The sequence below is a fragment of the Aristolochia californica genome, unplaced genomic scaffold (assembly GCF_029961685.1).
Source record: "Aristolochia californica isolate CCGP_79_NKW_82.1479 unplaced genomic scaffold, dmAriCali1.0.hap1 SCAF_10, whole genome shotgun sequence".
Lineage (NCBI taxonomy): Eukaryota > Viridiplantae > Streptophyta > Magnoliopsida > Piperales > Aristolochiaceae > Aristolochia > Aristolochia californica.
Window position 1 is genome coordinate 23,658,542 of NW_027181771.1, and position 14,141 is coordinate 23,672,682.

Consider the following 14,141-nt stretch of genomic DNA (forward strand, 5'->3'; position numbering starts at 1 on the left):
GAAATCTTGAAAAGCAAATGGAAAGAAACTTGATAACTCAACGAAATCCCAATAAAGTATAACAAAAAAATTTTCACATTACTTTGTAAGCATTGAACCGGACCTAATCTTACTTGGTCCAATTACTATAGGACCAGACAAACGGGCCGGATCTTCCAATTTTAAGCTAAATCTATTTTCCCTATATAAGAAACAAAAAATCATTGAACCGATGGGTCAGTTTCGGTTCTGACACCACTCATCCATGTGGTAGTTTGCCTAATGGCACTTTATGCTTCCATCCTAAAATGGTTACTGACACAGCAACATCTGTCACGCCCCATCGTCAGGTTTTTTACAACCAATTTTATGAGTGCATTGAATGTCTGAATTTTTTGTTACAATCAGAAATGTGTAAACAAGAGTTATATAAAGCAGAAGGGAGTTAGAGCAGTGAGAGTAGGGGAAAGAGAATCAAGAGTGTTTTGTCTTTCCTTTCATCTTCTTCTTCTTTTTTGTCTTGTAAAGAAATTGCAACAGAGAAGAGGAACAACATAGCTGTTCAAAGATGTGATCCTCTTTTTTCTAGGAGAGTGGTTTCCTGTACTGCAATCGATCCATTTGTAAGCCTTTTCTTATTCATTCATCTGTTTAAAATGTGCTAATCTGATGCTCTCTCCATCGCTATTTGAATCCTCTTTGTTTTTTTCCTTTAATGGTGCTTTCTTAAATCTTCTCAACTCAATTTAAGTTCGTCTACTTGCTTATCATAGGTAAATACTACGGAGTCTGACAAGAATTTTACTGGAGCTCCGCTAGTACCTGAGATATTGACAAGTTGAACAATCCAGTTTTTCAATTTGAAATGCTCAACCCAACCAGTTCAGCATTCAATTTGACAAATATGATGGTTCAAACTAGCAGCTGGCTAGGTTGTGCATTCAATTTGAAAGTCTCGAGTACAAGTGGTCTACATCCCTGGATAGTTCGAAGTAGAAGTCGAGGTCAATGGTGAGCATCTCGAAAGCTTCATTTAGGGAGGGGATGTCTTTGAAAGTGGCTTGTCACAACTCGACCCTTGACCTTGAGACTCTTCAGGTTCAGCTTGCTTATCTCAATCTCTTTAGCCAAAGTTGATCAATCTTCATTACTTTCATTTTTTAGAGATTTGAAACCATTGAAATTGTATGCATCAGGTTAAGTTGAGTGAAGATATCAATGGACAAGAGAACAAACAGTCCACTTTTCTGTAGTTCTTCATCCAACGAATATCATCAAGTTCAAGCTACTTAACTCCACTCTTAATCTCTTCAGTTGAAGATGATCAATCTTCACCGACTTTAGGGAGTTGTAGCAACTCAAAGTCAAGTCCTCGAGAAGAGGGGACCCACTAATTATCTCACCTAATTGATCACCAGTAATGGCCACACGATAGAGAGCAACACTTCTTAGGGTTTTGAAACCCTTGACAGCTTGTGGGGCCTACAGTATCCCGCAAGTTAAGTTGAGAGATGATATTGATAGACTAGAGAACAAAGAGTTTGACATTCTGAATATATTCATCCCCCACCTTATATCATCATCCTCTGTTGTGTCTGAGTGCCTTACACTTCCACTCAAATCAAGCACAAGCTCCCCAAATCCTTCGACTTTGACAAATTTAATCCATTCTGTGAGATCGGATGAGTATCTGTCACTGAGACAAAAGAATGGGAGAAACTTCTTAATCTTGTCCAGAGTATGGAGTTGTAGAAGTTAGTAAACAACTTGTACATCCATAATAGTGTCAAGCCTATAATAGCTTCTTTAAATTTGTTGTGACCTCCTTGTCAAGCCAATAATAGTGTTGTAAATCCATAGGGTTTCCACATGTTTATCCATTGCCTAGATAGAATTGATGTCATCACTGCAAACTTCAATGGAAGAAAAGAGAGTATTAGTTGAATAATATTTTATAGTAGCTTGCTGATATTGCCAGTCTTCTGAGTAAAGGTTCTCTTATGCTTTTTGTTTGTTACACACTGCTATTTGTGATCTGAAATAACAAAAAAAGTATTGTGTTAATCAATCTATTTTCTGGGCAAAAACTTGAGTTCAAGTGATCTATATCCCTGGATAGTTTGAATTAGAATTCGAGGTCAAGGGTGAGCATCTCCGTAGCTTCATCCAGGGAGGGTGTTGTTGAAAGTGGGCTTGTTCCAAACTCGACCATTGTACTTAAGACTCTTCAGGTTCGGCTTACTTATCTCCATCTCTTCAGCCGAAGATTATCAATCTTCATTGCTTTCATTTTTTAGAGATTTGAGACCATTGCAAATGTAATGAGGCTCCTTTATGCATGAGGTAAAGTCAAGTGAATATTTTGATGGACAAGAGAACAAACAATCCGATTTTCTGAATTTCTTCATCCATCGAATATCATCAAGTTCAAGCTACTGAGCTCCTATTGCAGACAAATCAATCCACAGGGTTCAAAAAACAAATGAATATTATGTTGGTGTTGTTTGTGATACGAAATCAATATTCTGTAACTCTCCAAATTCTCAATAAAATTGTAAAGACACATTTTCTGTGTATAGTAATGAATCTTCTGAGGGCTGTACATTTATTCCTTAACTTGTTCCCTCAATAGGATTGTTTGCTGCATTGAAGAGATGATTCGCTACTTCCTCTCACCCCCTCAACCTCTTAAGCAAAATGAGAGTTGAGTGAAAATCCGAGAGATAACAGAAAATCAGATTGATTTTGGATCTTCAAAGAAACGAAAGCGATAATGACAAAATCTCAAAACCCAATTGCGATTTTCGTTTGACAAGTTAGAACCGATTTCTATTAAACTCAATTAGTTTCGATCTTGACTATGACTCTTTTCCGAAAATCTACTGAGCGAACGTCTTTCTGCTGTTGTAACTCGCTACTCATCTAATCATTGTCTCTGCACGCTCAGCTCTGACTCCCACATGTTAGTCTCTTTGCTCTTCTCTCTTCTATTTTATTTTCCATTTCAGCTTTTTGTCCCTGTTCTTCTTCTTTCTTTTTCGTTTCAGCTGTGTTCCTCTTCTCTTCAGTATTTTCCGCTTCAGGGCAGTTTTTCATCTGTGAACGAGGAAGATAAGCAAGGAGGAGAGGATTTCTCTGTATCTATGATAAATATTGGCATATCAAGAACGTATTGTTTATATGTATGATGCATTAGTTGATGCATATTGTATTTAAACATTAACTTTTATTTATTATTTGTATTTAAGGTTTAGGGTTTAGGGTTATCGTTCAGAATTGGGTTTTCGAAAACATGGCCTTGAACACACAGGTCAAGAAATAAGGTTGTGGGAAAAAGAAATGAGCAGGGTTGGAATTGGCCAAGGTGGGGTTTAGAGTTCATGTTTGGAGTGAAGGTTGGATTTTGGTTGATAACAAGGTCAAGGAAACAGAAACACATATGGGTAAGAATCAATTTTCTACTTTTGGAACTTTTACTTGCTTGAGTTGTTTTTTAAAAACCTAAAGACAGTTTCGAATAAGATGGAGTCGAGGGAAAGGGAGCAACCTCTATCCAAAATCCAAATTTTTTTTGAGCCTTGGCTTGGAGACATACCAACATCACGAAAAGTCTAACCCTTAGAGATCTATTTTAGGTTGGGTCCTTTTGGGATAAAATTTGAGGTTCTAGTTGATTTGGGTTTCCAAGCTTGTTATTCCAACTTCTTTTGGGTTACTACAACTTTTCTGGTTGATTGGGGTATCCCATGTTTGTTTGATGCCTTTTTCATTCTTAATTTCATAAATGTGGGCATAGTGACTCATCTCATTGTAATAGTGGCATCTAATGTGAGGAATGGGAGAAATTTTCTTATTTTGCTTTGTACTCTTCTTTCCAACTTTCTTCTTAGATGTGGATTTGAGAGATGGAAGTTTGACTTGATGTTCTAAGTCTAAACTCTTCTTTTAAAATGCAAGCCAATCACATGATTGCTTGTCTATCAATTCATTTTGTCTTGAGGCATTTGCTATATATCTTTCGTTACCCTCCAACAAGCTCTTCCTTGAGCCTTGCAATCTTATGTAATTGAGCATTGCATTTTTCTTTATATTTGTTTAGACAAAGAATAGACTTTTTTCTTCAATTGTATCCCAAACTGAGATCAAGACTTTCTTCTTTTTGTTCTTGGGATCTTTGCTTGTAGATGGGGTTCTTTTTTCAAGCTTTGGATATTTGTTCCTTCTATGTCCTAGTTTCCCACACTCAAAACAAACATCAGTTTCCTTATAGAATTTGTCATTTTGAGTTCTAGCCTTCTATGAAATTCTTCTTTTTCCTATAGATTCTTTGAAGAAGTCTAGTGATGAAACTTACGTCATCAGAGCTTTCTTCACTAGAGTTACTTTCAACACTTGTATTGGGCTTAAGAGCAATTTTTTTAGCTTGCTCTTCCTCAACATCTTGAGGTTCCATCTCATAAGTGAGAAGGATTCATAGTAGCTATTCTGAGCTTATAGTTCTAAAGTTATCATTCCCATGCACGGTTATCTTCCTTGCCTCTCATAACTTTGGAAGTGCCTTGAGTAGCTTGTCATTTTGTCTATACAAGGAAATCACTTCTCCTAGAATGTTCAACTCATTAATTATATGAGTGAACCTAGAGTTCATCTCAGCTATTCATTCACCTAGTTTCATTTTGATTTCATCTTCTTGGGCTAGCAATAAGCTAATTCTAGAGTCTTTTACTCTAGTGATTCCTTCATGTGTGACCTTTAGTTTTTTCCAAATTTCCTTGAAAATTTTACATGTGGGGACCCTATTGAACTCATTTGGTTCTAGGTGGAAGGCCTTAGAGTTTATCTTGAGCTGCTTTTTCTCTTTCCTAGTTAGCTTATTGAATTCATTTTCAATTGGAAGGCCATATTCAAGATTTTGTGGCTCAAAAGGACCATTCTCTGTTACATGCTATATATCCAAATTCATAGATTGAAGGAAGAATTCCATTCTTACCTTCGAATATCCATATTTTTTTCCATTGAACAAAGGTGGATAGTTGGCATATTGTTCTTCGGGGAAGAGCAATTTTTCTTGAGATACCATTTATTATATTTTCAAAATCATGAGGATTTTGATTTCAATTAAGTGTTTGGCCCACTCTGGTACCAATTGTTGGCCCAATGGCTTCTCAAGGGGAGGATGAATTGAGAATATTGAATTAACATTAAGTTGCACGTGTAATAAAAATCATGCATAAAAGTAATTCGATGTAAAACAAAACATGCACACACCACAGGAGACAAAAAAAAATTGTTATTGAAGTTCCCCTATTGGTATTCACTACGAGAGAACCATTGCTTGGGAAATTCCACTATTCAAAAGCTCTAATAGCCGAAATTACATAAAGAGATTTCAGTTTTCTTTAAACCACGTGTAGCTCAATACATGTATTTTACAACACCAATCTTCCCAAGAGATTGCTATTAGATTCTAGCTCTAGCTGGCCCTTTGTATCTAGATTCTATAGGTTCTAGATGTACCTTTCATAAATTTAAGTAAATATAAAGGAAAAATGTACACCCTTACTTGGAGAGATCATTCTCCATGAGAGATCCAAGCTTCCTCTTCCTTTGCAACACAATGTGAAGTGATTGAAGGAGCTTGACTATATGAAAGCAAGGCTGGGATGGAAAGAGACTTGAAATTTCAAAGAATATGACTCACTCCTTCACTCTAATTCATTTTTCAGATATTTTGCAAGATTGAGAGTAAATGCTTAGGATATTTGAAAATAATGCTCATTAAAATTTCCAATACAATGTTTGGTGGGGTATTAAAAACTTTACCAACTCAAACTAGTCATTTTTTCCCGTTAGCAAAAATCAGTACTTTGATTGATTGATCATTGTTATGTGACTAATCGATCAATTGATCATAACAACTACTTTTCTATTAGACAGTGACATATTGATCGATGGACTGATTGATCAATATGTTACAGTTGGTGTAGAAAAGTTAAGTTACTCATTCATTGACTACGGGATGATCGATCAATCAGAATTCCCTCTGACTATGCAATACAAATATGATCAATTAGTGCATTTCCTATGATCAATCATGTTTTATGCCTCAGACTTGCAAGATTATGTTTGATTGGCAAGATTATGTCTGATCGATCAATCAGGTGGGGTGATCAATCATTCCATGTAAAGTTTGTTTGCCTGGGTAGAATTGATCAATCAATCCAAATGGGATGATTGATCAGGCTCCATAGCATGAAATAGTCATGTTCTGGATGATGGACCAATCGACTATGGTTTCTCAATCATGCTTTATATTTATGGCCCCTGCACTTCTAGATGATCGATCACTCCAGTGTCAGTTCAACTATGTTGACATTTAAAATATGAGAATGTTTTTTTCTCTAAGTTCTCTAACAAGTTCTAAGTGATGTTCTTAAACATATCTATATGCATTTTGTGACTTAAAGCTCCAATTTCACAATTGTACTTAATGAAGGGAGTTTAGGAATACTCTCTTACATTGTGACTGAGTATGGACATTTAATTTTTACATTTGAACTCTAGTCTTCTCGTTGTCTTCTTCCTCATGGGTGCTTCTTCTAGTGATGTCCTTCATTGATGCTCGAGATATTGTGTAGGCTTGATCATTTTGAAGTTTTAAACCTTGAGATGCATTGACTCTTGAAGGTGAAATATCTGAATACTTAGTTTTTCAAATTGTTTGATCAATTTAGTTATGTTATCATAAAAAATAACATAGGAGTCAACCTATGCTCAACACTTAGCCATGAATTTGAAGTGCCTCACATTCATACTTTGTGATCCACTTGTCCCATACTCTGAAATTAGAAGAATGGAGGTCTTCAACTTGAGTTTTTCAAGCATGCTAAGTATTTTCTTTTACATTCATAGTTATTTTAGTACTTTGTTTGGTTGATTTGAGTTTTGATAAATTACTTTATCTGAGTTTTGAATTTTGATATCAAAACTCTTTGAAGAGATTATTGTATACTTTTAATTTTTATACATAGTGGTGCCAATCATATTGGTAGAACCACTTAAGTATTTTTTATATTATATTATGTTGTTCCATTGATCTATCTGTCTATCAAGAGGCATATTGTGCTTGATTGAAAAGCAAGAGACCTTTGTTATGTAGTCATTTGTTAACTTGCTAAGCATCTATACTTAGTGTTGTCGTAAGTCCCTATGTGGACAAGTGTTGTTCTTGCCATAAGATCTATGTGGGTTAGTATTTGCTATTGCCATAAGACCATGTCCGGGCAGGTGTTGTTGTTTCCATAAGTCCATATGTGGGCAAGTATTGTTGTTGATGTTGCTATTGTTGTTATTGTTATTGTTGTTTTAGTAAGTCCTTGTGTGAAAAAAAGTGTTGTTATAGGTTTTTTATTTAGAGTTTGTTAACTATAAGCCCCTAACTGTTAGGGGAAGGTGTTGTAATTGAACTTGTGTGGTTCTAATTTGTAGATGTTGTTTGGCTTTACATAGTGGATCCTTTAACTCCAAGGTAAGAGATCCCTGGGAGTAGAGCCACAATCTAAGATAGTGATTGTGAACCACTTTAAATATTGGTGTTGTGGATGTGATTATGCTAGATTGATTTAAAGTTCATAATTTTTTAGTAAACCTATTCACCCCCTATAAGTTTACTTTGAACAAATCCTTTTCAAACTCTGTCTTAAGTCTCATGCCAAGTGTTGATAGCATTGTGATGCAAAATCCATAGGAACTAGTTCTTAGTTGTGTTTGTTTTCTTGTGAGTGTGGCACACACATGTATGGGAAGGGGATCTTTACTCCTGAGTCTTACTCTTCCCCTCTGCTGCACAACCTAAAGCTACATGAAGTAACATGAACATAGAAGACATGCCCATGGAATGAATCATTAACATAGAAATCATGCCCATGGAAAACCTACAAGAAGATAGGTTCACACCCATGCAAAGGAGACATTATTCTCAGTCATGCAAGCCATGCAAAGGGGGACGTTTTCAAGCATGGATAAATCTCAACCACCTCAAGGATCTTCTATAATTAGTTATCCCACAATCACCCACATGAGGGTCCCACCACAAGAAAAATTAGCTATTCAAGATTCTCCTACAAATCATACTCAATTAATCAAAATCAATCAAGGATAAGTATCCTGACAAATCACTCAATAAAAGGGAGAATCAAGGACAAATGAATCACTAAAGTGAAGAGGATCAAGATCCAATAATCGTAGAAGAAGAATGAAAGAAACAACCCATTGATTTTTTCAAATTTGTAAAGACACCTAGATGACACTAAGACACTTCAATGTGTGGAATTCAGACCTTTGTATTCCCATTTTGTGGGATTTTGGAAAACTATGTAAACCCTTGTATACTTATGTCTTCACACTGATTTAATTCAAACAATTCTTTTTTGTTCCTCTGTTGGTGGTTCAAACACTGAAGCGCCTTCTCAAATCTTCCATGATTGCTTGAATTTTCTCACCTTCATCATGTTGAATTTATGAAAAAGATAAATACTTCATTGACTTATTATAACCAGAGTACATGAACCTCTATTTATAATAGAGGAAAGTAGTGTAGTCCAATTACAATAAAATTACCTTTGTCCCAATTACACCCAAACTCTAACTCTTAAATATAAGTCCTAGTATAATTAAATAACTCAATATAGGTAAAAGACAAACATTACTCAAACTAGAACTCTTCTAGGACGTGACCATAAGATAAAGATGCCTTTGTGAGTCCTTATTGATCTTCCAACTAATGTGATAAGGATGTCAGCTTGTGGTAATCATGGTTGATGGTCCTTGGGACCATATTGTGGGCCTTTCTTGGTCAGATGGCCCATGTTATAATACTCTTAGATATGTGGGCTTCCTTGGTCGTGTGGGCTGGAGCCCATCTTCCAACACATCAATTGGCTGCTTCACAATCACCTCCTTTATCTATCCTAGACAAGGTTGAGGAAGACCATACATGAAATTTAATGGGATGGATTTTGTGATTTTCTCTTCTGAAACACTTAAAAAACATCATTTTGGATCTGGAGCTTTTAGCCCTCTTACCAAGGGATGCGTTTGTCACTTATATCATGTATCGAGTAATATGTGTTGGACTTTGGGTGTGTTGATTAGCTTTGAAAGATGATACATAACTAATACAATCCAAAAAATGATGCATATTATATGTAATGATACAGATATTATCAGTTACGTCAATTCTTGAGGTTGATACTTAACACATTACCCACCTTGTCTACTTTTTAGTGTTGCTAATTATAGCAATTTAAACTACAAAGACTAAAAAAATCTTAACTAAGGTGTAGTTTTGGATAAAATTGAAAAGTCACCTACAAAATAATAATTGTCATTTCTAATTAATGTGAAAGGATATCATTTTTATGGGATACCACATTTCCCAAAACTACACCTTAGCTAAGATTTTTCAGTCTAAAGGCAATAGAAGTTAAAATTATTCATAAAGCTGTTTTATTTCTTGAATATTTTTGGATATTATAAATCATTAGAGTTCACGATGTAGCAATTCAATATCTTCTTTTACATTTCTTTTGATTTCAAACTATGTGTAAGTTTGTGAGAGTAAGAAAGTCACATAGAGATGTTCTCATCTTGAATATCGTAAATTTTAAAATTATTCATGATGAGATTCATCTTGGATATAATAAATGTTTTGGCTGTATTTATTTTAAAATCCATTAATATATTTGTGTGATTTTGTGATTTTTTTGCTATGTTGTTTTGAGTCTATAGGGTAAATTTAGGCAATGAATAGTGTGCAAGAAGCATGAATGAAGAAATCAGATATAACTCATATTCTAAAATCAACATATCTTTTTTGTAGTAAAAGAAGAAGAAAGCAACCTCATAAGGAGTTTGAGATAGAGGCTAGCAAATAAAGAAGCCACAAAAATGAGATAAGTTGAAAAGCTAAAATCCCAAAATCTCATTTGATGTCTGCAAATGAAAAACTAAAGGCTCAAAAGGAACTATAGAGTATGGTGAAAGAAATGGAGCATTGGGCTAGTTTATAGAAGAATTTGGGAGAAATGTGCATGAAACCAAATGAAGGGTGGTGCATAAAAGAGATGATGAAGTCACCTTAAGTTGACAAAGTTGGTCATGAGACCAAGAGTGTCAATTGAGCATAGTTGGTAAGAAAATTGAAAAGGAGAAAGAAGCAAGAGGGGAAAGAACGAGAAAATGTAGCCCAAAAGGAGGTTATATAATCTAGACAAGGGTCTTGAAAATTAGCTTCTAGGGAACCACTTAGTCAATCTAGGTGACAGTAGAGCCATGCTAGCTCAACTTTAGAAGTGAAAATTGACTAACAATTTTGACCAGTGTTTTAGTCATTGTATATGGTTTTGTGAGTATGAAATGAGACATGTAGTCCCAAGATCCCTAAAAAGAGAGTTGTGTTTTGATTGTGATATTACTTGAGACTACTTAAGGAAGCTTGAATGCATGAAAATAAAGGGAGTGTAAAACTTAAGGGGGAGTACAATTACAAGCTAATGTACATATCTTCGGGGTAGTAGAATGCAATAGCAAAAGAGAGAGCATCACATGACGTCGGGGGAGCATCACTATAAGGGGAGCATACCTATAGTCCCCATTATAAATTTTGATGATATCAAAAGGGGGAGAAAATTTGGAGTGAACGTATAAAAATCCACACAAGTCAACATAGCATTGAACTTTGGGGAGTCATGATGAAAGAGTTTGATTTTTGTATTTGGTATTCCTTTTATGCAGTCATAACATTTGTATCACTAAAAACTTATGAGTGTCTGCTATAAAAATGTAGGGAATGTTGGTTTTAAGAACCCCATTGAGATAATTTTTATGATAAAAAAAACCGAAGTTACCAATTATATGGCTTAAGGTTGTTATGTAGTTTAAAAATTCCTCAAAGAAAATTTTTGTATTCATTTTATGCACTCGTAACATATGTATCACTATAAACTTATGAGTGTTTGTCATCATAAAAATGGAGGGAATGTTGATCTTAAGACCTCCATTGAGATAATTTTGATGATAACAAACACTCAAGTTTGCAATTATATGCTTTAAGTATATTGTGCAGTTTAAAAATCCTTCAAAGGAAATTTCTAGTAGTATATCCATTTGAATGTCTATGGTCCACTTTAACTATTCATATAAAATTAGAAATATTATATTCTAGGATTCCATTAATTTATCTTGAGTTTTGTCTTAAGGTTGAGTGTAGAAGAAGAAGAAGGAAGGAAATTGAAGAAGAGAGGAGAAAGAAGAGGAAGAAGAAGAGGAAGGAGAAAGCTACACAAGAGAGAGAGAATTAAGAGGAAAAGAAAGAGAAGCTTAGAGCATGTTCCTTTCTTCTCCCATGGAAAGGCTGAATTTAGACAAAGTTGCCCTTTTATATAAGTGAAATAGATGGATAGACATATAACAAAAAAATCAAGAAAAAAAATTACGATTTAGTCTTTTGACTTCTCCACTACTCCCCCTCAAGTTGGTGCATACACAACATAGACGCCCAACTTGGAACAAGTATACAAAAGTGGTCTCATTGGAATCTCTTTAGTGAAGATATCGGTCACCTGGCTTTGGGAAGAGACATATTCAAGGGATATAATCCCACCTGATTTATTTTTCTCAAAAAAATATAATCAATCTCAAAATGTTTTGTTCCTTTAGAAAAGACTGAAATGTAGATAACTGTTTGATTGTCACAATGAAGTTTCATCAAGGTATATTCAAAGAGAAGCGACTTTACCCATAATATTTCACTCAATGTATGTGTCATTGCACTGGATCAGGTAACCACATTCTATTTCTTATTTCTATAGTCTAGGAACTCATTTAGTTTATTGAACTTAGAAAATTATTTGAAAGAAATATCAAAAATCATGTGGAAAGAAACTTCATAACTCAACGAAACCCCATTAAGGTATAACTGAATTTTTTCACATTACTTTGTAAGAATTGAACCAGGTGTAATCTTACTCAGTCCAATTACGATAGGACCAGACTAACGGGCCGGATCTTCTGGTTTTAAGCTAAATCTATTTTCCCTATATAAGAAACAAAAAATCTGTCACGCCCCATCATCAGGTTTGTAACAACCTATTTCCTAGTGTCTTACAAGTTACAATTAATTTTCAGGTTTGTAACAACCAATTTTATGAGTGCAATCAATGACTGCATTGTTTGTTAGAGCCAAAAATGCATTAACAAGAGTTATATAAAGCAGGAAAGAGTAGAGGAGATCACCGATTTGCTGGTGTCTTACAAGTTACAGCCAGCTTTTACGTTTGTTACAACCAATTTTATGAGTGCATTGAATATCTGAATTGTTTGTTGCAGTCAGAAATACATAAACAAGAGTTATATAAAGCAGGAGAGAGTTAGAGCAATGAGAGTAGGGGAAAGAGAATAAAGAGTGTTTTGTCTTTCCTTTCATCTTCTTCTTCTTTTGCATTCTATAAAGAAATTGCAGCAAAGAAGAGGAACAACATAGCTGTTCAAACTTGTGATCCTCTTTCTTCTAGGAGACTGGATTCCCATACTGCAATCGATCCATTTGTAAGCCTTTTCTCATTCATTCATCTGTTTAAAATGTGCAATTCTGGTGCTCTCTCCATTGCTATTTGAATCCTCTTTGTTTTTTGTCTTTAATGGTGCTTTCTTAAATATTCTCAACTCCATTTAAGTTCGCCTGCTTGCTTATCACAGGTAAACACTGCTGGAGCTCCGCCAGTACTTGAGATATTGACAAGTTGAACAATCTAGTTTTCAAATTGAAATGCTCAACCCAACCGGTCTAGATGCTGAACTGGTTGGGTTGAGCATTCAATTTGACAAACGTGATGGTTCAAAGTTGCAGCTGGCTGGGTTGAGCATTCAATTTGAAAGGCTTAAGTTCAAGTGGTCTACATCCCTGGATAGTTCGAAGTAAAAGTCAAGGCGAATGGTTAGCATCTCGATAGATTCATTTAGGGAGGGGATGTCTTTGAAAGTGGGCATGTCACAACTCGACCCTTGACCTCGAGACTCTTCAGGTTCGGCTTGCTTATCTCCATCTCTTCAGCCAAAGTTGATCAATCTTCATTACTTTTATTTTTTAGAGATTTGAAACCTTTGAAATTGTAATGAGGCTCCTTGATGCATCAGGTTAAGTTGAGTGAATATATCAATGGACAAGAGAACAAACAGTCCAATTTTCTGAATTTCTTCATCCATCGAATATCATCAAGTTCAAGCAACTTACTCCACTATTATTCTCTTCTGTTGAAGATGATCAATTTCCATTGATTTCAGGGAGTCGTAGTTACTCAAACTCAAGTCCTCGAGCCACAAATTATCTCACCTACTTGATCACCAGTAATGGTCATGCGATAGAAAGCAACACCGCTTAGGGTTTTGAAACCCTTGACATCTTCCGGAGGCTCCAGTATGCAGCAAGTTAAGTTGAGAGATGATATTGATAGACAAGATAACAAAGAGTTTGACATGCTGAATTTATTCATCCCCCACCTGATATCATCATCATCTGTTGAATCTGAGTGCCTTACACTTCCACTCAAATCAAGTACAAGCTCCCCAAATCCTTCGACTTTGACAAATTTAATCCATTTTGTGAGATCGGATGAGTATCTGTCACCGGGACAAAAGCACGGGCGAAACTTCTTAATCTTGTCCAGAGTATGGAGTTGTAGAAGTTGGTAGACAACTTGTACATAATATGCCTTCTTTAAATTTGTTGTGAACTCCTTGTCAAGCCTATAACAGTGTTGTAAATCCATAGGGGTTTCCACATGTTTATCCATTGCCTAGACAAAATTGATGTCATCACTGTACACTTCAATGGAAGAAAAGTGAGTATGTGTTGAATAATATTTTTTGGTAGCTTGCAGATATTGTCAGTCTTCTCAGTAAAGGTTCTCTTATGCAGAAAGTCCATTGACTGGTTTTTTGATTGTTATATACTACTATTTGTGATCTGAAATAACAAAAAAAGTATTGTGTTAATCAATCTATTTTCTGGGCAAAAACTTGAGTTCAAGTGATCTATATCCTTGGATAGTTCAAATTAGAATTCGAGGTCAAGGGTGAGCATCTCCGTAGCTTCATCCAGGGAG

General features: G+C 35.3%; 2 protein-coding genes across 2 annotated transcripts; both read right to left on the bottom strand.

Moving 5' to 3' along the window:
• Nucleotides 1–4,636: 4,636 nt before the first annotated feature.
• LOC137942946 (uncharacterized) lies at nucleotides 4,637–5,059 on the bottom strand. Its single transcript, XM_068788663.1, has 2 exons — nucleotides 4,970–5,059; nucleotides 4,637–4,924 (listed from the first exon to the last, which is right to left on the bottom strand). Exons 1-2 carry the CDS (start codon nucleotides 5,057–5,059, stop codon nucleotides 4,637–4,639), a joined length of 378 nt encoding a protein of 125 aa, XP_068644764.1.
• A 7,844-nt stretch (nucleotides 5,060–12,903) lies between these two features.
• On the bottom strand, nucleotides 12,904–13,829 carry LOC137942947 (uncharacterized). The gene is made up of 3 exons (XM_068788665.1): nucleotides 13,370–13,829; nucleotides 13,139–13,232; nucleotides 12,904–13,084 (listed from the first exon to the last, which is right to left on the bottom strand). Exons 1-3 carry the CDS (start codon nucleotides 13,827–13,829, stop codon nucleotides 12,904–12,906), a joined length of 735 nt encoding a protein of 244 aa, XP_068644766.1.
• Nucleotides 13,830–14,141: the final 312 nt, after the last annotated feature.